Source organism: Drosophila guanche, unplaced genomic scaffold, assembly GCF_900245975.1.
Source record: "Drosophila guanche unplaced genomic scaffold, DGUA_6, whole genome shotgun sequence".
NCBI lineage: Eukaryota > Metazoa > Arthropoda > Insecta > Diptera > Drosophilidae > Drosophila > Drosophila guanche.
The window spans coordinates 7437683-7464719 of record NW_022995746.1 but is presented as its reverse complement, the minus strand read 5'-3'; the positions used below and the strand labels follow the sequence as shown (position 1 = coordinate 7464719).

At 45.8% G+C, this 27037-nt stretch overlaps 2 protein-coding genes across 5 annotated transcripts in view; one reads left to right on the top strand and one right to left on the bottom strand.

The window, feature by feature from the left end:
* Positions 1-3822: 3822 nt before the first annotated feature.
* Positions 3823-27037, top strand: part of LOC117582529 (receptor-type tyrosine-protein phosphatase N2) — a 32815-nt gene continuing 9600 nt past the window's right edge. Inside the window, exons 1-2 of one of the 4 annotated variants that reach the window (XM_034270331.1) lie at positions 3823-3953; positions 16132-16611. In XM_034270331.1, the coding sequence (XP_034126222.1) occupies positions 16146-16611 (466 nt within the window). In that variant the 5' untranslated portion in view covers positions 3823-3953; positions 16132-16145. Of the gene's footprint in view, positions 3954-7325; positions 7599-14528; positions 14534-16131; positions 16612-17103; positions 17107-27037 lie in introns of those variants that run through there. The other 3 variants (XM_034270332.1, XM_034270330.1, XM_034270333.1) reach the window with 3 other exon arrangements.
* Positions 11599-12392, bottom strand: LOC117582532 (nascent polypeptide-associated complex subunit alpha). Its single transcript, XM_034270337.1, has one exon. The coding sequence runs from the start codon at positions 12300-12302 to the stop codon at positions 11658-11660; it is 645 nt and encodes a 214-aa protein (XP_034126228.1). The 5' UTR covers positions 12303-12392; the 3' UTR covers positions 11599-11657.

The window sequence follows — 27037 nt, the reverse complement described above, 5'->3', positions numbered from 1 at the left end:
GAAAGTAAAAAGAAAAAACCAAAATCTAAGCAACTACTCATAGAAAACTCAGTTGAAAATTTGTTGTACATATAGGAGAGCACCCCACACAAGCAGCAGTACTAACCAGAATTGAACACTAACTAACTAGTTGCCGTCTTGTTAAACTTGCCTTAACCCACAACGGTAGGAGAGGATGAACCAACCAAAAACCAAACTTAAATCCGTCACAAATCGAATAAAACAAACGAAAACTCACATCACACACACCCCACTTAAATCTTAAGTACAGTGCTAATGTCTGTTTTTTTTTAAGCCTAATTCTTAATGATTAGTTGTATCTTGTGTAAATTAGCGTTTAAACCAAATTTTAAGTAGGCTATTATGATAACTTGTCTTTGATTTGGCCTCTACCCGCCCATACCATGCCGCATTGCATCACTCCCTCACATCTACATACACACGAAAAAAAGGCTAACTCATTGCTAAGCTCGAGAGAGATCATCTAGAAATTGTATTTAAAAGCGAGCGTTAACACGTAAGAGAACAAAACAACAATTTATAGTTAAAATACAAAAATAAAGAATACACAAAATTATGAAAAATGCAGCGACTTTTTGTTTTGAGCCCATCAATTCGCGGTTTACTTTTCAGTTTACCCTACCCAAACTATATCTATGGAAACTATGCCCCAAAAACAATTGTTTATCTTATGAAATTGACTTGAAAACTGTGTGCAAAACACACACAGTGATACGAGCACATATTCTAAGCTACTATTTATCCTAAAGGAAAGAGAACTAATGAAAGCTAATGGAAACTTTGAATGGCAGCAAAAAATGTGCTACTGATAGTTAGATATTTGCTAACAAATTGCATGATAAAGCCGGCAAACTGCATACCATGGAAGCGTAACTAAAGAATAACAAACAAAATTTACACAAATTCAATGAATGAAATAAAGATTTACATGAAATGTAAGAAATATTTAACAAATGGAGTGTTTGTTGTGGAATAATGGGATATGATGATGGGCTCCTGTCCATCGAAGAAGGTTTTTGGAACGAATACTCAATTTTGTGCTAGCGAGAGATGATTGCATTCTATTTGAGACTTTTCTTTAGTCAACTTTTGCTTCATAAATACATAAATTCTTGTGTGTTTTGGCTAAACAACTTTTCATTGTGCTCGATTTCTACACATTTTCCATGGTAACAACATTTCCTGGATGGAAAATGGCTGCCACAATGGCTGCTGGTCACCCTTTAGCCACAGCCAATGGCCAACCTGTTGCAAATGCTGCCCTCAACCCTTAACCATGCCAACGTCCTCCCCAACGCACGAGCAAAAGCCAAAGTGCAAAGCTCAACATTTACAGTGACTCGAGTGCTTAGTCTGGTAATCCTTTGCTATCCGGCGGAAGCATCGCACAACTCATTAAAACGGCATTAGCATGCAGCTCGCTTTTTATGTCGAGCGATCAAATTAAAATGCCATGAGGACGAGCAGTGGCGGGGCAGGGGCATAATGTAATGTGGCACACGGTCATTGTCTAGGCCTGGGGGGTGATTGTGCAACGGGTTTTGCTGAGGACAGATGCATTGGCGCCGCCTGCAGAAGGGTCAGAGGTGCCGCCTACGTCTGCAACAGGCTGTTGTTGCTGCCTGGAGGAGCTTTTTAGTGTCTCCCAGCCCCAGCCTAAGCCCCAGCCCCCACACACACACGCAGAGGAAGCCCAGCGCAGGCGCCTCACTGACACACTAACACAAATGCAAGGGACAGGCGCATTATGGCACTGAGACTGGACTCTGCTTTCGGTTCGGTTATGTGCACGAAAGTGAAAGCTGCGACTTTCAAACTGTTGCGTCTCGTCCAGGCAGGCTCGGGACTTCGAGCAAAATCAATAGCAATCAAGTTGGGGCCTCCAAAAATCAGGCAAACAGCTGTCAACCTACGTCAAAGGCAGCGCAGGCAGACATTGTTGTTGCTCCAACTAAGCTTTTGGAGCTGGCTGCGGTACAACGTTCGAGGTATTTCTGTAACTATAGACAGTTGGAGGGCATTAAAAATAGATGAGCAGAGCTTTGTTAGGATATTTCCAAGATAAATTGGAAATTTCTCTTTTGTTTTTGTGTGTTCTTAATAGGTGCGCTCACTTTTTGGGACGCGACTGTTTGACAAATGACATTTAAAGTTCACACAAACACGCACCCACATAGGCAGCTGGCAGCTGGAGCTTTTCAAAGCTTTTACCTTAATAATGCGTGTGCCCTAACCTACAGCACTCACACACACCAGCACACATACAGTTACAGCCGTAAGCGAAATGCGTAGGAATTTGAATACTTTTGTTGCATGAATTGACGCTCACATATGGGCATGGACTGTGTGTGTGTGTGTGTGTCCGAAGAACCGCGACCGAGGGCGAGAGAGAGACTGAGGCGACCGAGACCCCAACAGAGAAAGCTGCTTCCAAACGAACGGCTTTTTCAGTAGGACAGGCAGTCCTTCGGCTGACGGTCAAACGCGAGCGACAAGACACACCACAGTGGGAGCAAGAATACTAGTACCAGCAGCAGCGGCAGCAGCAGCAGCAGCAAGAGCAAACAGCAACGAAACAGAATCCAACAGTGGCGGTAGAGCAGAGCAGAGCGGAGCGGAGCAGTGTGTGTGCAAGAAAATCAAAAAATTAAAATGTAATAAACCACACACCAAATGGCTGTTACATAGCAAAACATTTAATAATATTTAGTGGAAAAGCGAAAGCGAACGCAAACACCCAACAAATATGGCGACACTTGAAAGCTCTTTTATTTTTTTTGGGACTGAATTCGTGACAAAAATTGCCTCCAGCTAAAATTGTGTGCTGGCTGTGTGCGTGTTTTTGGTGAAAAAACGAAAATTTGACACTGAACTTCATTCAAAACGCGCTTATATATAGAAATATACCTATGTATATGTATAAGTGTATGTGTTTGAGTGGTTTTCTTGTTGTTCTTGTGTGTGACAGCAGCATAAAAGCAGTGCCACAGACAGGATGCTATTTAAAGTGACAGCCCAGTAGCATGCTACAGAAAAACACCATATGCTGGGTGGCAGCCAGCAGGCAGCACTGTGCTTTGCCCGTTGTTTTCGTTGTTGGTGGGCGTCGCTTTCTTGAAGATATGACGGCACAGCAGCATGCAGCTTGGCGTTCTCCTTTTATTTCTGTTTTACATGTTACAAGCCAAAAACGGTCAACTTTTGGCCCGTGCCTGTGTGTGTCTTATTGCGTCGTTAGCCTGGCTAGCTGGCTGGCTCGCAGGCGTGGGTTCAATTTGTGTTGTTGTAGAAGCATAAAGAAAATAAACTTCAAACATGTTGGTTGGGCCGTATCAACAGCGAGGCGGCAATTAGACGCCAACACAGCGCCTACCAATCGCACGTCATCCGTGCGCCTGCGAACACCTGCGCTGCCCACAGCCACACACAGCCAGAGTGAGAGAGAGAGAGAGAGAGGCAGCGACCAGCACAGCCACCCACACACAAACAACTATTACCGGTGCTCTCGCAAGCTCCGCTACTTACGCTCTCGCTCCCTCTCTCTCTCCAGCTCCACACGCTCTCTCTCTCTTTTGCGTGCTCTCTCGCTCCCAACATCTTTTTTCCGTACGGCTTTCTGCTGTCGTCAGTCATCAGTCGCTGACGTTATTTGTGCGTCAAACTCCGAAGTTTTCCGGCCTAGCTAATAGAATCCTCCTACTCGAGTAACATTTTTATGGACAATTTATTTAACTTCGTCTCATGTTGCGACTCTTTCCAGTACGTTTCCATTCATAAAACCCACCAGAAAAAAAAACGAGCGACTCCCCCGGCAGCCAGAAAACGAGAGAAAATTCCTTAAAGCATTCCCCACACAAACATCAAGTATTTGCATGTCTTCGTTCGTTTGCGCTGAACAACTACATGAGCCACGCCATAAATGTCAAACTGAGGTAAGTTACAGCAATTTGCCTGCATATATCATACATCTATAGAGCAAAGAGTAAAAGAGCACCCATTAAACGTAACTCAACACTCGCCGACTTGGCCAAGTGTTTTGACCTTTTCGGTATATGACTGGCAACAGGTGCCTGACTCTACCTCAGCGGAAGGTACATGAATGCAATGGAAAGCAATTAACGGCGCGTGTCCCTCGATTACGAAAGTTCCCGAAGCGTGTAATTCGTAATATTCAATTAGAGTATAAGCAAGGGATTAAATAAGTTTTATTTGGGATTGTGGTTGGGAAATACTTATTAGCGGAGCACCTTTCTGGTTGCAACCCATTGCAAGTGGTTTATCTATGGTTTTTTAGGGATTTTCTTGAAGATTCGGCTGTGGCTTCTTGTGTCTGAGATACTCAAGAGGGATTGGGATAGGCATTGGAATGTGAAATGTAATGCGCAGACTGTGCAGTTGTGTCTTAAAAAGGACAAAGAATGGCTCCAATTTAATGGTAGTTCTGGCACTTTTTTAATTGGTTTTTTTATCCCACGATTATGTACTCCAAAGTTGTTGCATATTTTCCTGCTTAGCCCTAGCTCGACTCTGCATAAGGCCACATCCTGTCTCATAAATCTCATTTATATTGTTATATTGTTTGTTTATATGAGGTGCACATTGATAAGTTATCTTCACAGCGCGTTGTTTACAAATGATAAGCAGGATACACAATATGTGAGTCAACAAGTTCCCGTACTAGATTCTTCGTGGAATTCCTTTAACGACTTTGTTTGTGTGCCCGGGAGGACACGTCACTTATTGTCTTCAGGTGGCAGGACATGGGGACGTGGCTGTAATTTGAGTGTGAATGCCGTTGGCACTGACGTGTGCGATGACTTTGATGACAGAGCGGAGCGTCATGTAATGGAATGGAATGCCTGGAGCAGCCAGCATTTATTCATCAATCGGTGGGAGGCCTGCTGGGCCTGGGCTTTGTGTCGGCTTCATTGCGTTTGATTGAATGCTATTGACATATGCAGCAGGCTGAATCCGGGAGCAGGAGCAGCGGCAGCGGCAGCCACAAGTGCGTTAAATATAGCCTGGCCCTGGCATCCCGATCCGACGCAGAGACCACTTCTCTGGCTATAAATGTCACACAAAAGCCCGCTGTTTGATTAAGAGCTGCGTAAACAGCCGGAAGCGATGCCAGGACATAGGCGGATGGCGTTGGACAGCCACTAAAAATGAAACGAAAATATTATTTCGCGTAAACATAAACCAAAAGTCGGCGAATACATAAAAGTGAATTGAATAAGCGCACCAAAACTCGTATAAAAACGCGCAGCAAGAAGAACTTAAGAGGCGACGAGGCCACTTTAGTGTAATATTAAGCAAACACAGGAAAAAAAGAAACAAAAACACCAAGAAACACCCAGTTATAAATGCGTGAATCCAACATTCATATTTTGATGGCCTGCACAAACATTTCGACAGCAAACACCCAAAGCAGCCAATGAAATGGACTACAATTCGAGTGGATTTCAGCAGCTTTAACTTTAAGAGAGAAAACTTTTTGGGATTTATGGGGGCTAGACAGATTAGGTGGCTATTTATTTAGCTTTAAAGTGCTTCAAGTATTTTGCAAATCAGCAGCTACCATTTTTGGTAACTTTAACTCTAACCATTGCTTTCGATAGGTTTCCCCCAAAGAATACCTTTGTCTGCCATCAACTGCTACTCTGACCCTTTGAGTCGCCAGTGTCCCGTAGTGGACCCGCAAATATCCCAAGTAAATTCCCATAAATTAAACATAATGAGGGATTGTAACTTGATAAAATATGAACGGAGAGCAGTGCAGAAAGTAAACTAATTTTGTTTCCTTCTAGCGCATAAATTTGAAATTATAACCAGAAAAAGTTGCTCTAAATTCCCCAAGAATATTCCCCCAATGAAGGTGCTCATAATAATCCTTGTCATACCCCAAGCAGTCATCATTTGGCATTAATTTATATTATTTTTAATAGTGTTAGAGAAGAAAAGTGCAAATTCCTTTATTTACCTACTTTATTCGCAAGCGACTGCAAAACCAACTGAATCCCAATTTAATTACCAGCTTAGGCCCTCTTTGTCCGGGAAAGTCAATTCAATGCCGACTGGGATCCACCGCTCCTCCATCTGAGTGCAAATAAATGGTGGTTCGGGTTGGGGGTCGGTGGGTTCATCTAGGATCAGGTTAGGGTCTGCTACCGAATGCAATTAATTTTAAACTAAACAAATATTAGTCATAATTCCCTTCCCCATGGCACGTAGGGAGGACACACCCGCACGCACACAGTGACATCAGAGTAGGGTCCTGTAAGGCCGTCATATGGACAAATGTCTGTATTACAAAAACCTCGACGACGACGACGACAATCCATTTACTTAATGAGATTGCAAGCGTTTTGGTGACATTGAAAACGCGTTTATTAGGGTTGTCAGCCCCACCAGCTCCCAGTAGCTCCTAAATCATACATAGCTGGGTGCATGCAACGTGCCACCACCCAATGCTTATGTGAGCCAAGTTCATTCATAAAAGGAGCGCTGCGTCAGGCCCAAGAGCGAAAAAGTGTGAAAAGAAAACAGGGAGAGGCAACAAAACTTGATGGTGGCAGCCCTGGGGCTACACCCAGAAAAGAAAAAGCTATAAATAGCACAGGCAGAGCCAGGGCAGCGCGTGTGTGTGTGTGTGTGTGGAGGGGATATCAAGTTATAAATTTTCGGTAAAAACGTATAAATCAGTGGGTGGCAGAGGGGAGAGAGCAAAGAGGAATTGGCAGATGGGAGACAGTGGCTGCTCCTATCCATTGCCTCTGCGGTCGCTTAAGCTTAGCTCAACAACTGACTTGGCACTTGCTTGGTCACACAGCAAGTAGCAAGGGAACTTTTAGGCAAAATAGAATGTGACTAGGGTGCGGGGGGTGATGGCGCACAGAAAGTTCGCGCTGTTGCTATTTTTGGACAGCCAGCCATGCCAGAGAGAGAGAGAGAGAGCGAAACGCAGAAGTTTCGCGAAGCGCCGCCTACGCAGAAAGCTTCGCGTGCATAGCTTTTGCGTCGCGTGGGCGTCGCTGTCGCAGTCGCTGCCAACGCAACAGGAGCGCCAGGCAACAGCAGCAGCAGCAGCTGGCGAAGCAACAGTGAAAGCTTTGGGAGCTTTCACCACTTCCCCAGGCCAGGCGCAACTTCCAAGCTGGAGCACTGGAAAAGTCTTCGGCACATGGTCGGCTGCGTGCGTGGGCTTCGTGGGGAGCCTCGGTGCTGCTGTCGCTGCCTTTGTCGCTGCCGCTGCGTGTACTGTCTGTTGCTACCTGATGCTCGGATGCGATTCGACTTTTGGTTTTCAGTTCAACCTGGGGAGCGCAGCGGAGTGAACGCTGGGCCGAGTGTTGAGCGGTTAAATAAGAAAAGTGCCTGAAAATCCCAGCTAGTGTTCTGCGCCAGCTACTTCATTGCCAGCTGCGGACCAGAGCGTCGAGTCTGCCCCAACGACTCTGGTGTGTGCCCGTGCCTGTGCCTGCTACTGCTCCCATCCTGATAAGCAGCCCGTCGACAGCCCCGTGTAAGCCTAACATATGGCCAGCCAGCATCGATGCCAGCCCTCGGCACTTCATATGGTGAGTGGGGGGGAAACAAGTAACCAAAAAGTAACCAAAAAGTAAAGGGGCAAAAATATTAAAGGCAAAAGTTTTGCAACTAAATATATGCAAATATTTTCTCGAGTGCTGGCCCTGAGAGCGTGTGCACATACTTTTTCAGTTAAGTGTTGAAGCACACAGCGCTGGGCAGGGCAGGGCAGGGCTGCAGCGAAATAACGGTGATCTGCGATGACAGCTGCGCTGCAAAGTAGGCAACTGTACTTCAGGCAGACGCGATTCGACTCAATTATAAAATGTAAATGAATGTCCCTCCCCCCTTCGCTTCGATTCGATGACAATTGCTGCACGGAAAATTGTACAAAATTAATATGAAATTGCGCAGCCAAATGAATGCTAATTTGATTGGAAACTATGCAAAACAGAACGCCAGTTAATGAACAGACACAATAAATACTTGTGACAAGCTGAAAATGAATTATCAGCTAGATACGCGCTCCGACTGATGGATACAGATACGACTGTAGGCAGACAATACGCAAATTTATGTACACGCCGACAGGCAGGAGTGGGTGTGTGCTGAAAGGCAAAGTGCAACAGTATCCGGTATCCACAGCACACCTTTTGGCCTGTTATTTTCACTGCGCAATTTCGAAAATTGATTCCCACTCCCGCACAATCAGGAGTCCCGCACTAACATCATTATCAGTCTGTGGCCTTCGTTGCAGGAGTCCCAACAAAATGCCAGCTTCATTATCCCTGGCTCTTGGCTGCTGCTGGCTGCATTTATTAAGGAGCAACTGAATAAAATATGGCAGAGAGAGAGAGAGAGAGGGAGAGTGAGTGGTGCATGCAGCGCTGGTAATTTGTTGCAAGGAACTGGGCAGAGGGGCACGTAAGCAGCTTTGGCAGTTTGCAATTTCCTGAAAATTCCATGCACACTCCTGTTCAATGAATTCCTTCTAAGAAAATATTTCTCTTCATCGATTCTCGCATCGTACAACAGGAGGCTTATCGCAATTAAGCAAAATACAGATCTGTATTTGCATTTCCAGGAATAAGCCCCGAATGGAATTTCCATTTAAATTCCAATTATAATATGGAAATCCAACTCGGAAACAACTATTAAGATTATAATTCTGTTTTTATGTGTGCAAAATATGAATAGAAATGTCTGATAAATGTATCCAAATTGTGCGCAAAATAATTGCTTAAAAGCACACAAACCAAAGAGAAGCATTGAGAGAATTGTAATAAAAATATTTTAAAGTTCAACGGAGACTTCTATTGATTCAAAGCAAGGCAAAGCAAAGCATTCACAAGTGCAGAACGTCTTTTCCGACTCAAATCCAAAAGGGTTCCACTTGCAACTAAAATGATTAAGAATACTCTTGAGAGTTGTGTTCTCCCGCCCTTAGTTGAATAATTATGCGCTGATGCTGAGTAACGCGACCAAATTGTGGAATTACGCCACAGGCTGCCACTTTTGATAATTGTTCCTGCCACACACACAGCTGGAGCCAGGCAGCACTCCATTTTGAGTCCCACTTTTCGGCCCACTTTCTGGCGAGTTATCTAATTGCTTTGCCCATTGTGTGCGTGTGTGTGTGTGTGTGCGGAAATCCTCCTTTCATGCTGTGTTTAGGTTCCTCCCAGAAAAAGAAAAGGGAATTATGAATTGTGTGCGGTGTATTTTGTAGTCCTAGATGGGTTGAATGGCTGCACATTGTGTAGGAAACGGAAACGGAAACGGAAAAGGAGTCCGGCATAAAAGCGATTTGTTGTGCTTTAAGGATAAGCAACCCACACGCCCCTGCTGCTGCCACTGTGCATCAATTACACAAAAGAAACTGAGCGAAACTTGAGCCCTAAATCAACTGCCACCTGCCAGAGCCACTGCTACTCCTAAACGCGCCTTTGGAGCTCGATATTCACAATAACAGAACCCCCTCTGAAGAGCTCTAAAGTGCAGGCAAACACACCTGCCAAGGCCTCGCCACTCGAGAACCCACTCGCAAAAGCACTCGCAACCAAAGGCAGAGGCAGCAGAGCGAGATTCCGCATTTAACCCGCCCGACAGATGGAAATGGATACGGGAAAAGTCAGCCTGCCACATCATCGGCGTCATGAGAGAGAGAGAGAGAGAGAGAGAGGCAGAATGGAGCTCCTAATGTGATGAACTCTGCCCTAGGGGGCGGGGCAGTCCATCGAAGCAGAAGCCAAAGCCAAAGCCAAAAACCAAACAGGAAGTCAAGACCGAGACCGAGAGACCGAGAGACCCCAAGCCAAGGCAGGTTTTCATGCTCAAACGCACAGCGGACCGACAGCCTCACTCGCAGGGACAATGGCAAATCTTTGCAGATTTTGGTCAAGAAATGCGCAACGAAATGCGAAATCCAAAATCAACTTGAAAGTGAATACGAAAGAGCAACTTCTGTAGGCCACAAAGCGAATGTAAAGTTTTTTAACACACAGGCCACAGGCCACAGGGGGAGGCAACGGACAGAGGCAGAGTCCTAGAGCTGTGGCAGAAAGTTGCCAAAATCCCGCAAAGAAAATTCAATAAGGCAGCGAGAAATTTGGGGAGCAGCATGACTGTACTTCTGGGCTTGAAAAATTCAGCTCCAACTCCAAAAGCAAGCACTTTGGGGGAATGTTTTTGGACTGGTAACAAATTACACTGCCCACGGACTGCGCTTACTGTCCACTGATTCGTATTTCAGCGGTGTCTTCAATGCCGCTGATTAAAGGCGGCCCAAACTTAATCAATTTCCGGGCTCCCACTTTTCCTTGAGCCACCCACGACGCTGCCCCAGCCGACACGCGCGAGCATTTTCCAGTCATCCACTATGAACCCAAGAAGGAACACAAACTTTTCACTTTTTCCGTTGAAAATTCTTTGCGCACAAAGCAGAAAGAAGGAAGCAACCAAAGAAGTGGAGCAGTGGAGCAGTGGAGCAACGGAGCGGCGCACGTGCCCCAAACACGGTCTGCTGAATACCCACAATGCAAAACTAAATCCTTTTTTACGGCTGCTGACGACAGCTGCAAATTAAATAAAATTAAGCCGAAAGTTAGAGCCCCAGCCAGCTATTTATTAAGTGGCTTTTTGGCGAATTGTCTGCGGCAGGGCGTGGGCGAAGACATTTTAATTGAATGAAGCCCCAGACCAGGCAGCAGCCGGAGTGTGCCAGGTGCAGCATTACCCACAAAGTAAAAATGCAATCATCGTCATCGTCAAAGAAACAGCTGAAGTTAAGTGAAGAGTAAACTAAACTGCAGCGTCAGGCGGTACAAAGGAGAGAAAAGCGATTAACTTGCCACACAAAAAAGGGCAAAGGAAGGAAAAGAGGGAAACAAAATGTCAGTAAAGCGATGGCAAGGTGCAAGGTGAAAAATGGCAACAGTGTTGGCCAGCAAACCCTTAAAGGTTTGGCTAAAATGTTCAATTCAAATTTGATTTCAATCTGTTTTGCCTGCCACCCAATATTCCCCACTAATTATGCAATTTTCTTGAACCACAAAAAAAACGCCACAAACTGCGTTCCACTGCAGCCCATGCCCGAGCACATTCTGCACTGCTTTCTGCGTTGGGTAGCTTCTGGCTGCTGCTGTTGTTTAAGAACAGAAAAGTTAATAATGCAAAGCGAAGACGGTCGAAATATATTTACCAGTCTGCTCGGACCTTAACCATAAAGTGGGTGATGTGAACGCTTGTAAAGTAATAAAAGTGCTTCTAGTTAGTGTCATACGACCATAAAACGATTGCTGCTATTTGGTGGTGTTTACCAACACTGTTGTTCATTTGAACAAGTGTAACATGCCGTCGGCACATTCGACCCCAGCGGGCAATGAGGAATGGGACTCTGACTAAGAGGCGTCTGGTGGGCAGCAGGAGCACCCAATCTCAGTCCATACCCTCAGCAAATTCCTTTGAATCTATGCGAAAGAGCGAGCTCCGAAATGCGCCACTGGCTACCAGTGGCCAATGTCCAAGAGTCCAAAGAGTCCAAGAGTAAAGTCTACTACAATACGAACAATTTGCTTTTTTATTTGCTTAAAAAGTGCTTTTGCCTGCGCTCAAGCGACGGAGACAGTCAGTGCCATGATGGCATTCACCACATCGTTGTCGTTCTCCAGCAGCGCGTTGATGGCCTTCTTGCGGGAGCAATTGGACTGCATCTGGACCAGTTCGATGTCCTCGTTGGTCAGTTCGCTGGCAGCTGCCTCGTCGATCTCCGGATCATCCTTTTCGTCTTCAGCAGCTTGGGCCATGGCCAGAGCCTCCGCCTCGGCCTCCTCCTGCTCCGACTGATCTGGAGCGACGTCGTTGTGGATAAAGCGTTCGGCGGCTTGAGCGGCGGCCGTGCTGGCAATGTCGTCGACTTTGACCTCGCCAAAGCACACATACGTCTCGCCCACCTTGTACACATCGGGCTGATCCATAAACAGCAGAATGTTCTTCTTCTTGCGCATGGCCACGCGATTGACATTCGGCACGGGCTGCAGGTCGAGCTTGGCCAGCAGGCGACGTGCCTTCTTCTCGCCACGCGACTGCTTATAAGCAGCGGCGGCTGCTGCCCCCTCGCCATCATCCGAATCATCCGAATCACCCGAAGCATGTCCATTCTGCAGTTTTAGGGCAGCGGCAGCTTCAGTGGCAGCGGCCGCGGCAGCGAGCGCAGCAGCGGCCTTGGCCTTCTTGTTCCTTTGCTTCTTTCCCATCTTGCCTTTCACTTTGCTGCAAATTATTTCCTATCCGCGTGGATCAGTCGCCGAACAGAAAAGAACAATCTGTTTCCGGAACTTTGACAGGCCGCTGCCAGGGCTGTCGAGTGTCTCGCTAGGGTTGTTCGACACTGAACTGTAGCGGAGAATGTTTTAGAAAATGAATTTAAGCAAGGGCTAGCTACTGCCAATCAAGCAATAAATATTTAGATTCATTTTAGCAGCCAAATAATTGCAAATTATTATAATTATTGCTTGCTCAGCTGTTCCGTTCAGGGCTGCAGTAAAACCGCGCAAAGTGCTCAAAAAGCGCAACAAATAATTTGTCAATTTATCACACAAATCCTGCGATGTGTACACACTGGCGGCTTGTTTACATTTTTGTGAGTGGCTTTAAAATCTTTCTTAAAGTTTACTTGATAAACTCGGTGCAACAAATGAATACAACTCTTGCGTTAGCCAATTTCAAATGGAAATTGACGACTGAAAAATGCTTAGTGCGGACGTGCCAAGCGCCCAAAAATATATTTCCAGCTGCAGCCTGCACCTCCCCTGGGTGCCTGGTTGGTCGAACTCGCGGCCTGTCGCCGCGGGTGGCGGAAAAGCGAAGTGGAAGTGGCCAAGGAGCTGCGGTTTAATGTCGCGAGTCAAGCGGTGCCCCGGGGGGGAGCCTGTGCAAGAAATGTAAGGCACCATTTGAATTGCAGCCTGCTGCGGTTTACGGCAAAGACAAAGGCGTGCACACGTCTGCATTGGATACCGAAGAGCCTGCCAGTTAACTATATTTAACGGAAGGAGCATTGCCACATCCTATTAGCGGCACTTGTTGCAAGAGCCTTGCACATCCGATTCGCATGTCTTGCCCCCGAGATGCTCGTGGCTTAACCCCTCGCTGATGCGTTTTTAATTGCTCGGTTCTTTTAATTAAACAAGAGACAGCCACCATGTCCTTGCTGCCCTTGTGCAATAATTAAACTTTATCTTCGGGTCAGACGGCTAATTGAGTTGCATAAATTATGTAATGGGGGCGCAGCTAAGTGACTGCCTTTCACCTTAATTGAATTGAAGAGGACGGCTAATCGGATATTCTGCTTTTTGCTCACTCATAAATTCCAGTCCACAAACATTACGAATGGAGTTCGCTCTTTCGCTTTTAACTTTTGGGTCGATTCGATTTCGATTCGATTTCGAATCGATTGCGGGTGGCGGACCGAAGGTTGGGGCAAAACTTTGTTTGGCTTGGCTGGCACGTTCGTCCCATGATTAATTATTCCCGCTCCATATGCTGCAGTGTCATCTGGGGCCGCCGTTTAGCTTTGTAGTTTAGTTTTTCCTTTTTGTTTTCCTTGAGACGCGACGGCCTGCGCATGAAAAATGAACCCAAGCCCACTGGCTGGCAGGCTGGCAGGCAGGCCGAGCATGAAGGAGTAGAAACAGTCGCAAGGAGCAGCAGGCACCAAGGAGACATCACCGCACAGAGTCTGACTGGGCCCTGGGTCTCGGCCTGCCTGGAGACGTCTCTGTCAAGGCAATAAAGTCCATTAGAGCAGCCGCTCAGTGTTGGTGTTGGGTGTTGGAGTGAGGCCAAGAATCTGTAACGCATTAATCATGCAAGTTTCGAGAAATGATTGAAATCATATTATGCACAAAGAGATGGGCCATGTCCCAGGCCATGTTTCACTGGATGCGGCCACATAAAAAGATGTTTCTGTAATTGAGATGTTCGCCAAGACATTTATAATGTACTTAAGAACCACACAAACATACGTGGGTACATATGTATTGTGTACATGTGTGTCTGTACACATGCCGCTGCTTGTAACGGTTGTGGGAAGTTTGTCTTTGGTTGCTGTTTAAGTTTCCGTTCAGGCAAAAGCCAAAGTGAACTATTTGTTTTGTTTGTGTAGCCTTTTGTAAACGAAAGTAAAACTTTAAAGTAGGAAACTACTGTAAGATTTTCCATAAGAGAAGATTCTGGTGAGCGCGTGTGCATTTATGTAGTTACGATTAGCCCAGAAGAGAACGCAGGAGAGAGTCATTGCTGGAGAGCAATAGAAGGAGAGCGGAAAAAATGAGAGCTGTAGAAGAAGAGCGTCAGAGCTGACTGCGCTGCTGAGCCACGCACAAAAACAAATTGTAGAGCGCGAGAGCACAGCTTAGGCGCTGCAAGTGCAACAACAACTGGGAGAAGGTGGGTGGGATAGAGAGACGAAAAAACGGCCGCTGGCGTGCGTAAGCTTGAGCAGGTAGCAATTGGCATGTACAGTGGGGACAATGCAAATAGTGAACGACAATGATGATTCACGTTAGACTTAATATAGTTATGAGAAACCCAAAACCATAAAATAACTAAATATGTTCATCAAAGTGTCACTTAACGAAGTGCTTTTGTTGGTATTCATTATGTAAGAAAGAACCTTCTAGTCGGGATTTAGTGTCGTGAAACCTTTGCACACATGTCTTTCACCATCCTTGTTTGTATTTACAATGTACACCAGTTGACAGGTTATTTCGTTTGGTTTGTTTTCGTGAGAATATTGCTTTCGTCTCGGTCCATAATTTGACGGTTCTTTTTCGGCTTGGGCTTAATCTGCCACAGCTCTGAGGCCCTGCTGTTGATGAGCTGGAGTCCCATTTTGGGGGCGGTTTTGGGGTTGTTCGGAGCGAAATGAATGTCGGACCCCCATCTGAAATATGTCAACCTTGAGCGTTGGGAGGGGACTGAAGCGCTTATCGCCAAATGACCCAGACGACGACAAGCGAGCCTTGTTACATCGAGCGCCACCCAAGCGAATCCGCACCAAAACCACCTGCCTCACCGCAAAACCCATTGAAGCGGCAAAGAAAATCAATTTCCTTTGCCTCCGGCTTCTTGTGGGGTAGAGTCTCGGGGCAAGCTGAAGTCTGACATTTATTACCATATAAGGAGCCAGAGAGCAGGAGCATTCGCAGGAGCAGGGACACACACAAAAGACTTACAAACTAAAAAAATAAGAAGGAAAACTGCAGCGCGACAAATGTGCGCAAACAACAATGCCCCACCAAGGAATTGTTCCACCCACCCAACACCCAGCCACCACCCAAAAACATTTTCTTTCCGTTTTAAGGTGCTCCGGCATTGTGCATATTGTGTGAAAATATGAAATATGGAAATGCCGGAAAGCGAAAAGTTGTCCCTGGCACAATAAAACGCAATTTCCCTCAAGAGCCAGAAGACGGGGCGAGGCAAGCTGCGAATATACATTGCTAATTTCCGTTAACAACATGAAGGAGTAGCGCAACCAAATACCATTGTGTCTGTGTGTGTGTGTGTGTAGTGGATTCCACTCTGCTGTTATTCCACACCCAGAAGAGCTACAGCAACAAGCAACAAGCGGGAGAGCACAAAGCGAGGGAGCGCTAAGTGGGAGAGCAGCCAGCGGGAGAGCGAGGTTTTATTAGTGCAAAATATTTGCATGCAATTTGGGAATTTGTGTGAGGTAATATGAGTACGAAAGTGGGGTGAAGAGAAATTATGGCCTACAAATTGGAGCGACATCAGAAAGTGCGCCGTCCACTGTGGATGAATTCATCGCTCACACACATGCACGGCCAGCGAAGTTTTGCTGTTCTATTTGCACGGGTGAGGTGTAAGCGTCCTCTCTGCTCTCAGAGAGACAAGCGCTAGCAAGAGAGAGCGCGCTTTGCTTGTTGTTGTAAACGGGATGGTTCCCGAAGCAAGAGAGCTGATGAGGTGAAGATAAGTAAATGCAACGGTACCATAGGCACACCGCAGCATAGTTTCCGTTATTGATTTCTTACCTTACTCTCTTCTTGTCTCTTTCAGGTGTGCCGATTATCATGGCAAGCAATGTAAAACAACAACAGCAAGATCAATGCACAACCAGTGAAGCGCCGAAGCTACAGCGAGTACGATCAGTAGTCGAGGGTCGACAGTGCGGACCCGTGGGATGCCAAGATTGGCCTAAACAGCAACAAAAAGAACAGGAGACGCCGCTCCAGGTGCAGCCACAACGACAGCCGCCGCGCCAGCACGAGCTACTGCATCATCCGCGCAAGCCGCACCCGGCACTCACCGCTCGTGGCCGCCTGCTAGTCAGTGAGGGCGCACGCCGGCGGGAGGTGCGGGGCTGTGGCCGAGCTGGTGCCGAGGGTGGAGTCGTAGTTGGCGGCGGCGGCGGTGGCCTGTTGTGCTGCAGCCTGGCCGCACTGAAGCGGCCGGCCAAGCTGCTGCAATTCGGCTTTCTGCTACTGATCCTACTGCTCGCCAGCCATGGAGATTTTGTCCAAGCGGAGGGCAATGTTGGTAAGTGTTAGCCCACCTCCCTGTCCCTTGGCAGCTATTTCCCACACACGTAACGTGTTGTATTCACTTTTTGCTCCGTGCCTTTGCCTGTGTGTGTTGCGGCAAAAACATTTGCAAGTTTAATTAAAACTTTGGACGCACACAACAAACACGCAACACCCACAGGCTCCTGCTCCGCCTGTGCAACCAGATTGTCCATGTATCCGTCCATGTGCGCTGCAAAAATGTGTTTTACTCGTTTATCCATGCATAGCCCATGCATAATCCAATTGGTGCTCGTACCGCCAGGGAAAACGGACCTACCATCACTCCTGCTTCCTTTTGTGCCTCGGCCCGGAAATGGACTCTACGGCCGGAACTGAGCCAGAAGCCAACTAAACGAGTTACAGTTGCCAAACGAAATTATGAATGTGCAACAGGCCCAGCAGAGGCTCCAGCCCCTCCTTTGAGCCAATTATGGCTCAGGGTCCAGCTCTCAGGTACAGTCCGTAGTTGGTCTGCGAATGTCTGGCAACTAATTGATTGGGACATCGATTTGTATGTCCATTGAATTGTGCAAATTGCCTAGTAGAGGGTCTCTAAGGCACGTTGATTGATGGAGCATTGTAGTGATGAAAACTTATACAAGAGTGTTACTTTTAGTGATGTTAATAAGTCGAATTCCACAGCAAGTGTAAAACTTGATCGAAACTCTTATATTTTCTGATCCGCTGTTTGCGATACAAAATAATTCAATTGTGCTCTTCCAGCTGTGAGACACAACTTTGCTGGTTTTACTCACTAAATTCTCTCTCTCATTCTGCTCTTTTGAACCTCTTTTGTTCACCTTTGGACCGGACAGATTGTTCGCCTCATCTGCCGCACTAATGAAATCAAAGCCCAACCGAGCGTTAAAGCCAATTGCATATTTGGCTGCTCATAAATATATTTAATACATAACAATTTCAATGATTTCTAAATGCAAATTTGCATACAAATAAATCTTTGTACAGTTTTGCTGGCATGAACGGATTGTGTTTGGCATTTTGGTTTCTCCATTTAGGTAATTTCCATATTCATAATTGATTCATCCACGCATAAACTAGAGTCTAAAGCTGCCACATTTTACCCCAACATGTCTCAAGTCTTTGGTTGAGCATTTTCCAGCTTATCATAGGTATTCATCTGTTGCAAGTTTCTTACGTATTCATGGCAGCAGCAGCAGCAGCAGCAGCGGCAGTGGTTGTGGCAAGCGGCCCCAAGGACTTTGAGTGTGGGGTTTGTGGCAGGGCTGCCACAGGATTCACAGCTCACAGCTCACAGCTCGCATCCTGGTCAGAGTACAGTCTCGCAGCTCGTTGAAACGCCTCGCTGCAGCTCTCCTGCCACAGCTCGTATCCGTATCCCGGGCAAGGCACAGCTTCCCGCTGCCATGACAACAACTAGTTGCTGCTGCTGCTGCTGCTGCTGTGGCAACGGGCATTGCTTTTGTTGGGTCCATGCAAATTTTGCAGCTTTCGTTGCTTCATGCACGTCAGCAATCAGCCCACATGCAAAGTTAACCAGAAGCGGGGGGGTGGGCGACCACCGAGCTCTGCACATTCACTTATGCACAGGAGGCTAGGTCCTGGGATTTATTGATTGCAGCTAGCAGGTGCAGGTGCTCCGCCCACACACACACACACACACACACCGACCGACGGGCAAACAGATAAATGTTCTGGCAGTGCGGATGACTGCTCCTGACAATGGGCGACATTGTTGTTCGCCGTGTCATCTATGTATAAATTAGCTGCCAGAGCGGCAGCAGCCCCTTCATTAGCAGCAGCTGCTGCTTGGCTGCTTGGCTGCTTGGCTCCTTGGTTCCTGGCCTGCATTTATGTACACATTTCATGGCAGCTCTCTGCAACTTTTGATGGCAACACAATAAAATTGAATTAACAGCTTCGGCATGAAGGAGGGGAGTCCCTGTTGCATGCCACACACATTGACCTTAGCTGCGCCAGCGAGGAGGCAATTTGCAGGAACAACAACTTCATTTAACTGACGTTCCAGGACACGTGGCCGGCCACACCCTCAAACAATAAATGGATGGATAAATGGATAAATTTCATTTTTAAAAGCAAATATTTGCACTCAACAGCAAGGGCAAAGGGAGAACGAGGAAAAGAGAGAGCCAGAGCCAGAGCCAGAGCCAGCGCCAGCGCTGAGTTTTGTCATATTTTGAGCCAAAATTCGAGCCAAAGAGCCATTTTCGCGCATTTTCACATTCTCAAATCAGGCGAGTGGCGCATGCATTATTAATTAGTTTTCCGCTGGACATTGGAAAACTATTTTGAATCAATTCAGTGGCAATGTGCAGCTGCCGACTAATGCAATTTCTATGCACGGACTGCCACAGGAAGAAATTTACAGCAGCGCGAACCACAATTGTGCTGAGAAATGTATGTATGTACATGTACATTATGTATACATAGTATGTAAATGTATTGGTTGTGGCTGAGCTGGCTAATCCCCCCCCCCTAAAGCAATTGCATTTGAATAGCGACTGTGGCTAATCCTTTTAGCGGGCATTATGTGGATCCCTTTAGCTCTTCAAAATTCCCCAATTTAAAGTTGATTGTGCTCCAGCACCTCGTTTGTGTTTGCTGCACCTTTTCTGGTGTTTTCCTGCACCTCTCTTTTGTTTTGGTTTTCCTGCACAGAGTGAAAACTTTTGTTTGACTATCAAAAAGTCCTCGTAGGAGCACTCCGCATTTGTCGCTCACACACAAAAACCCAACTCTGACATTTTTCAGCACTTTTGCTTGTTTTTGGGCTAAAGCTCGACAAAACTTTTCCACACTGCAAAAATCTCTGTTGCATAGAAATTTGCAGAAAAATCTTTCTCTGCATGGACAAATCTCGCAGCAGCTCTACAGCTGTCCAGCTTCTGGTTTTTTCACGTTTTTATTCCCCCTGCTGCCACTTTCAATCCCTGAGATATTTTCTGTTGATCTCTGGGCATCCAATTTAAACTGGCACAAGGCTCCCTCTCTCTGCTTGTTGCAGCTTTCAACTGTTGGATTTTTTCTTCTTTTATTTTTGTGCGCGTTGCAACAAATAAGTTTTGCACATGGCCAAAAGCATCAATGGATGGATGACTGCGTTGAGTGGCGCAAATGATAGTTTGGTTGGATAGTTGGCATCCACTTCCTCCCCCTGTTTGTGTGGGTAAAACTCCTTCCTGGCTGGCGTGGATTGAGTCGCAACAAAAATAATTGCAGTCCGACAGGCTCTGTTTTTTCTAGTGTCCCCTTTGATCTGGCTTTGATTCTGTTTGTAGGAGTGTGGATTGCTGCTGCTGTTTGTTCAAGTGGCGTGGCTATTCTGATGCGGGGGAGGAAAGCTTATAGCTTATAGCTTACAAGCTAAGGCCGCTCGCTAGCCGTTGGGATCGTGAGAGCGAGCGCGAGCCGTGTGGATCGTAAGAGCGAGCGCGAGCTGTCGGAGAGCGCTAACAGCACTGTGGAAGGCTGCGCTAACAGCACTGTTGACAGCCGTGCACTAGAATGTTACGCTGTGCAGTTAACAGTGCTGCCGACCCGCTAGCGCTGCCAATCTGAACAGATTCCAACTCCGCTGCTGCTGCAGCTGCTGCTGCTGACTTTAATGCTCTGCCCCGGGCTATCCTCTGCACACACAGATCTCTCTTTGCTTTTGCTCTTCCTTTCCCCGACGGCAAATTCAATTTATCAAATGATGCGCGGAGAGGGGGCGAACAACTTGCAACTAATGAAAATGCACTTCATTTGCGCCACGCTCAAGTCATTTGGAACAAATTGTTGTCTCCTTTAATGGGCAGGGAGCGCGGAGTAGGGGGTGTGGCACACTCCTCTACGTTCCATTGTTAACGTAAACATATTGCCGACATAATCGAAGAGCAACGCAGGAGGACTGCCGCCTTGCACTCGAGTGCGCTCGAAGCAGATTCGCTCCTGCTGCTGAGAAAAAAGAGATTTATGCTTCAGTTTTCCGTTTAAGTTTTCTCCCCAAGTGGACTTTGAGCAGTGGAAAAGATAAAAAAATGCGCACCAGTTTTTCGAAGGCAATTTGTTGCTTAATTTGTGGCAGACATTTGCCAGCAAAAGGTCTACTTCAAAGGCAAAGGAAATTGCTCAAATAACTCTCGATGTAAATAGAAGAAAAATGCCACAAAAGGGAGAGCTTACATTTTTGTTCCTTTCTCCATTTTTATTTGCACAAATTCTTTGAGTTTAGAGGCTTAAAAAAGAGAAAATATTTTATATTAAATGCCGGAAATACTTTTAGCAATTTTAAGCAGTTTTTTGTTGTAATATTATTGGCTGAAATTCGTTGTTGAAATGCGCATAAAATGGGAAGGAAAATGGAAAGTAAATTACTAATAAAATTCCATAAATATGAACCACCAAAAGTACGTACTGATGGCCACAATTTGTGGCAATGGAAATTCAATTATGTGGTGCTCTGTCTTTCATCAATACTTACTGGAGGCCAAGTTAATTAAACTTTCCGTTCCGGGAGAGGCCTTCAATGGCCAGCTGAAGATGTAATTAAGAGATAAAACTGAGACACACATCATCCATGCCACATTCTAGACGTGTACCTGAGAAGCAATGAGCGACTGAGCTGTGCCGTCCTGTATGCCATTTAAAGATAAGCAATCGAGCAGAAATAAAGATATTGAATGGCCAATGAAGCATCTACAGACACGCCCACGCACCCAGCAAGGAGCAAGGAGCCACCCGAGGAGCCCGAGTGGCAGCAAAAATTGCAGATAATCACGAAATGGGGCAGCATGAGCAGCTGCCGCTGTGGCGAATGACAAAGGCTGAGCTAATGAATAATAACCATAATCATCGTTAAGATTCAGGCACATCAAAATACACAAATGCCCAAATAAATAATAATAATGGGTATGGCCACGACGCGGTGCTACCCAGCAGGAAGAAAAGCGGCAAAATTAATCATAAATTAATTAATTTCATTCTATTTGAGTGTTTAAAATATGGCAAATAAATTGAAATATTTTCCTGCTACTTGCAAATGAAATTGAGTTTTTGGCATAATTGTTTTTAGGTGTTTTTATGCCTGTTGTGTGCCTATGTTATTTTCGCTGCTGTTTTGTGTAATTCGTTGCAGAATTTATTATTCATTTGGGCCACAGCTAAGCCCCTCAATCTTCAGAGTCCACTTCAAATTCATGAGGATTTGAAGCCTCTAAGCCCATTCTACGACACTTTGGAACAAGTTTAATGGATAAATTAGGCAGCTTCTTGGGATGCCCCAAAAACCAGTCACTCCCCCGCCGAACCGTGCAGCCAATGGGCATCGAAATTGTTGTGGCAGTGTTGGGTAATGCCATCAAAATTAACATTGTGGCATCGTAAATATTTGGCCATTGTGCCCATGCATGGCAAAAACAAAGCCACTCAAAAATGGAAGAAGCAAATTAAAAATAAAAAAATGCATAAAGCAAAAACAGAGCAGAAAATGGCGCGGCTGTGGGCTGTGGGCTGCCTTCTGTTTTGTTTTTTTTTCGATTATTATTTGCTCACATGGAAAATGGATGTGCCAGTGGGGCAGCCGCAGGGGCACAAATCCCAGCACTTTGCCTCTTTCGGGTTTGTCTTTTGAAGTTCATTTCTGTGGCTTTTCATTCGCCTTTGGGTGAGGGGAAACCCATACATAAATGTATGTAAATGTATTTATTTGGCACAGGGAAACCTTTTGCCAGCAAAAGCAAATAAATGTTAATGGCCTGAAAGGTGTAACAACGGTTGCTACGAGATGTGGCACAAAGGAGAGTGCTTTGGCTTGCGGCAAGTGTAAGAAGCACACACAAGCCGGATATGTGCCTGTGTTTACTCGCTTCGGGATGCATAAGTCTCCGGAATGCGAGAACATCATGCCCCATGCCCCATGCCCCATGCCCCGTGCCCCGTGGCCTAGGGGACATGTGTAGGCGTGCGGAAATTTAATAAGAAATGGATTTTGATGTGCTACGCATACGCAAAGTAAATGCCCCAAATGTGGGAGGTTTGGGGCACGGAGAATGTTTTTGCTTTCTGGCAGAATCACGCACCATTGGGGGGCCAGGCCTAAGCTGACCTTTTGAGCTAATGATTTGATTTATCGGGGCAGCAAAAACCCAACCAAAGCCCACAAATTAATTGCTCCACCTGCGCCACTCGGGCCACATGTAATTGATTCCGCAAAACAAATTAAGGCCCAAAATAAAACAATTAGAGGGCACACAGAAGCCCCATATGGATTGTACATAAATTAATTTGCACTCCATTCAAAAAGAGACTTTTTGTCCATTTATTTGTGTTTATTATTATTTGGTTTGTGCAGTTTTAATTGCTTTTGGATGCTGTTTTTTTTAATGCAACAAATTAAGCTTAAAGTAAACTAATTGTAGGTGCAAAACAACAGCAGAAATGAATCAAATCCGAGCTGCTAATTCTTTTCTCTGCTTCACTTCAGAGCTTTGACGCATTAAAACTTTAAATGGTTTTTACATTTGTAGCTCAAAGCTTTCCACAATTAGTGGAATTAAATATTAATTAAATGGTGCTATTTGTTTAATATCAAAACCTTCTTCAAATGTAAATTGAAGTGCATCAAACGAGTGCTTAAAATGAGTAACTTTTGCTTGGATTTTTGACAACTTTAAGCAGTCAAAGGATTCACTCTACAAAAACCAAACTTAATCTCAAATCACCGACTTCTGAACCACCCAATTTATGCAGGATTAAATGACTACCACCCAAGGGCACCCAAAAGCATTGTGCAACATTTTGGAGTGCTCAAAAAAACAGAAAAAAATCGAAACAAACTACGAGTAGAAAACACCTGAAGAAAAAAACTTTAAATGGTTTTTGGGTGCTTTCTGTTTGAGCAACAACGTGGAGAGAGCACTCGAAACTAGAGCGTCAAATGCTTGGGCAAAGGTATTTCGGTTCAATGATAAGACTTGGATGGAATGTTGGCCAGCAAAAACTTTTGCCGAGCACTTTGCAGCTGTTTGTGGCAGCCAGTCCTGCCCGGCGGACTGTGGACATAATTTATGCAACAAAATCTAATGAATTTTTCATGCCACGGAAACGAACAAAAAACAACAACAGGAGCTACAGAAATTAATGAAAATTCATGAACAACTTCGGGGCACAAATGGGCCTTCGTTTTGGGTGGCGGCCGCCCATTAATGAGCGCAAATGAAAAGCTGCCTAAACATTCATGGAAATCAAGGCGGAAAAGCGCTGTGCGTATTCCTCGATGGTAGCTTGCAAAATGAATTGCACATTAAAGCCATTGAAGCGCGAAGTGGCGACAACAAAATGGCAAACTTATTTGCCTTTAATTAAATCAATTTCGGACGCATCGTAAATTGGTTCCAGCCACACCCACACGGAGCGTTGTGGAATTTATTTGCATTTTTGTTGCTGATGGAGACTCTCTGGCTTAGCCAGCTTATGCAATGGATACCTGAATATCTGCGGGAGGGAGAGCTGCTACCTGCTTTGCGCATCTATGTTTGCTGACTGGCAAAATGTAAGCCTCGGGGGCTGCAATCAGGCATCATTTTTGAGAATTTTGATTGCGATTTCGATGGCGCAGCATTCTGCCTGCAGCTCCTGCTTGGCATTCAGTTTTTTTTTGGGCTAGTCCCTGCTGCTGCTGCAGGTCCATTGCAGGTCACTTTCGAAACGGAATTTCTAATAAATCGCACACAAAGCGGGAGAACTTTGTGCTCCACAAAGGCAAAGGCAAAATCTTTCAGTCCGACCCAGACGGGAAGGGACTGCAGCGACGAGTTGGTAGTTGGACAGGCAAAGTTCGTTAGTTTTGTGGAATTTTTGTGTGTTGGCCATGGCCAACAGTGACAGTGGATAATGAATGAACGAGGGAAGCACAGGGTTCTGTATGTAATCGAAAACTGTCACTTTTCATTAGTTATTTTCACCATTTTAAACACGTAAATGTTACTGCATTTTGTAGCTACTTTTCTTATTTATTTTACAGCTTTGTGTTAGTTTTTTGCTACAAAAGCATGAAGGAAAATTAATATATAAAATCTCTTTTCTTTTGCTTTTCTCGCTTATCCCTTACATTGTTACATTTTTTGTACATTTTTTCTTGGCTTTCTTTTGCGTTTTTTGCCCAAGTTCTCAGCTTCACTTTCTGCTGCTTTTGCTGTAATTTGTGTGAGATTTTTGCTGCCACATTTTAAATGCCTTCTATGTAGTCAATTATTTTATTTTATTATTTACTCTGTCCAGTGCAACTTGTGACATTTATCTGCAGAATGCTGACGTGCAGCAGTTTGTTGCTTTGATGAAGCAACCCGTCAAATAAACAGCTTTGTTTTGTGGCAAACACACGAGCCAGTCATATGTGCAACAGAAGCAGCACAACTACTGCCACTCTTTGCTCTACTTGTGGCTGCCACTTGGAGCCTTTTTTGTCAGGCTGTTTGTCTTCCTTGGCCCTGGGTCTGCCCTGGTCAGAACTGGCACTCAATTTATTAGTGCTCTTTGGAGGTGGAAGGAGCGAGCAGGAAGCTCTACTCAAAGTGGCTGCCATAAAAAGTTTATATTTATGCTGGACGTTCGTTTTGGTGTGGAGCAAAGAGAGAGGGAGAGCAAACCGGGAAAAGAGCGAGCGCGTGAGTGAGGCAGAGAGCGAGGGAGGGAGCATTGGAGAGCGCGAGGAAGAGAGCGAGCGAGGAAGAGAACGGCGAAGATAGCGCTGGATGCAGATGAGGAGGGAGGGAGCGTGGGAGAACTTAAACGAGGAAGAGAGCGAGCGGGCACAGTGCTGTCTAATTGCGTGCCAAATATTGTGTGGGTGAGTGCCTGGTGGGCGAAAGTAACGACAGGCAATGAAGGTGGGGAGGCCAGTGTGGTTGGGGAGACCAAAAATATTTGTTTAGAAATGTGGCTAGATAAATCAACGAAACCCGCACAGTGGGATAGCCCAACGGACCGACCGAGCGACCCCCATCAACGATGTCAAAACGTGTTTAAAATTTATGAATAAAATGAGTTGGCATAAATCAAGGAGCCGGAGGCGGCACAGATACAAATACACACAGACAGCTACAGAGATGCAGAGACAGCAAAACCAAAATGGAAAAAAAGAAAATGAACGAAAAGCCAGCACAGCAACATGTTGGAAAAGGAAGCGAGTGTGTCCTTTGGAGGAAGGAAGAGTGGGTGGCAGCTACAACCATTTCAAGGGAGGAGCAAAAGCCAGCTAGAACCATGCCAAATGGTGTGTAGGAGGCTGCTGTTCCCCACTCCCAAAGCGGCGTGCAGGCTCCATGGAATGCTCCACTCAAAGTGGAATGTGACTGGCTGCGAAAAAAGTTGGCTACGGCACAGCAATCGCCTCTCAGTTGTGCTGTGAAATGCCGCCGCTTATTTACACTTAATAAAGCTGCCAAGCTGGCGACAATTTTTTGCAGCTGCATAGCAAAACACACACACAGTGGCAGTGGGACACATGGAAGAACCGTGCCGCCAGTGTATGGAGGCATTGCAGCCGCCATTCCGCAGGTTTCTCTCCCTTGGTGTTGTTTTGTGGCGCCCTGCATGTGTGCGTGGCAGCGCATTAAACGCTTAGCAAAGTCAAGTGGGTGGCCGGGGCAGGGGCAGGGGCAGGGGCAAGGGCAGGGCGGTGCGACTTTAATGCATAAACAAGCACCAAAGCTGCCTGCCTGCCAGTCACTGCTTTACGCTGGCTGCCACTGCTTGCCATCCCACTGCTTGCTGGGAGCAGCGCAGCAGCCATGTGGTGGGAGTCTCTCGCTCTCTGCCTCTGCCTTTTGTGTGCTTGTTGTGCTGCCCTGTAACGAGAGAGGAACACTTGCATCGCTGAGGCTTTCCCGCCCCTCTCCCCATTCCTCCTTCGCTTCTCTTGTCTTTGTCGTGATTAATGTCCTTTGTTGTTATTTACTTTTCTTTGTGCCTGCCCGCCGCAGTGCCTCTCCTCCCCCTCTGACATTTGTTTTGCCCCAGAATTGACACGTACTGTCAACGCGTTCCATTGAATATTTGTGCCCCCTGGGGGCGTGTCTGTAATGCGACTGTTACAATGTCCTTTCATCCTTTAATGTGCTCGTTATTTTTGCTTAATCTTTTTTAGAAGATTTAAGATTAAAAGTTGCGCAAAAGTTCCACAAATTGTCGCGTAATTTTAAGCCGAAATTTGTTGCTTTCCTAATTATATTTTTGTGGCTCTCAAAAGAAACTTTTGACTTCTGACTTGAACTTTTTCCAAGATCAGGCAAGTGCTCTGCTGTGACCCAAATTGTTGGCTTTGCAAGTTGTAACTTTGTTAGGCTTTTAATATAACATTTTTGGGCTCTTACTGCAAACATTTCCTCTTCGGAAGGAGTTTTCCTCATTTAATTCCATGT

What these genes read in the sequence shown, in the direction of transcription:
- LOC117582532 (XM_034270337.1), bottom strand. Translation starts at nt 12,302, where the DNA reads ATGGGAAAGAAGCAAAGGAACAAGAAGGCCAAGGCCGCTGCTGCGCTC.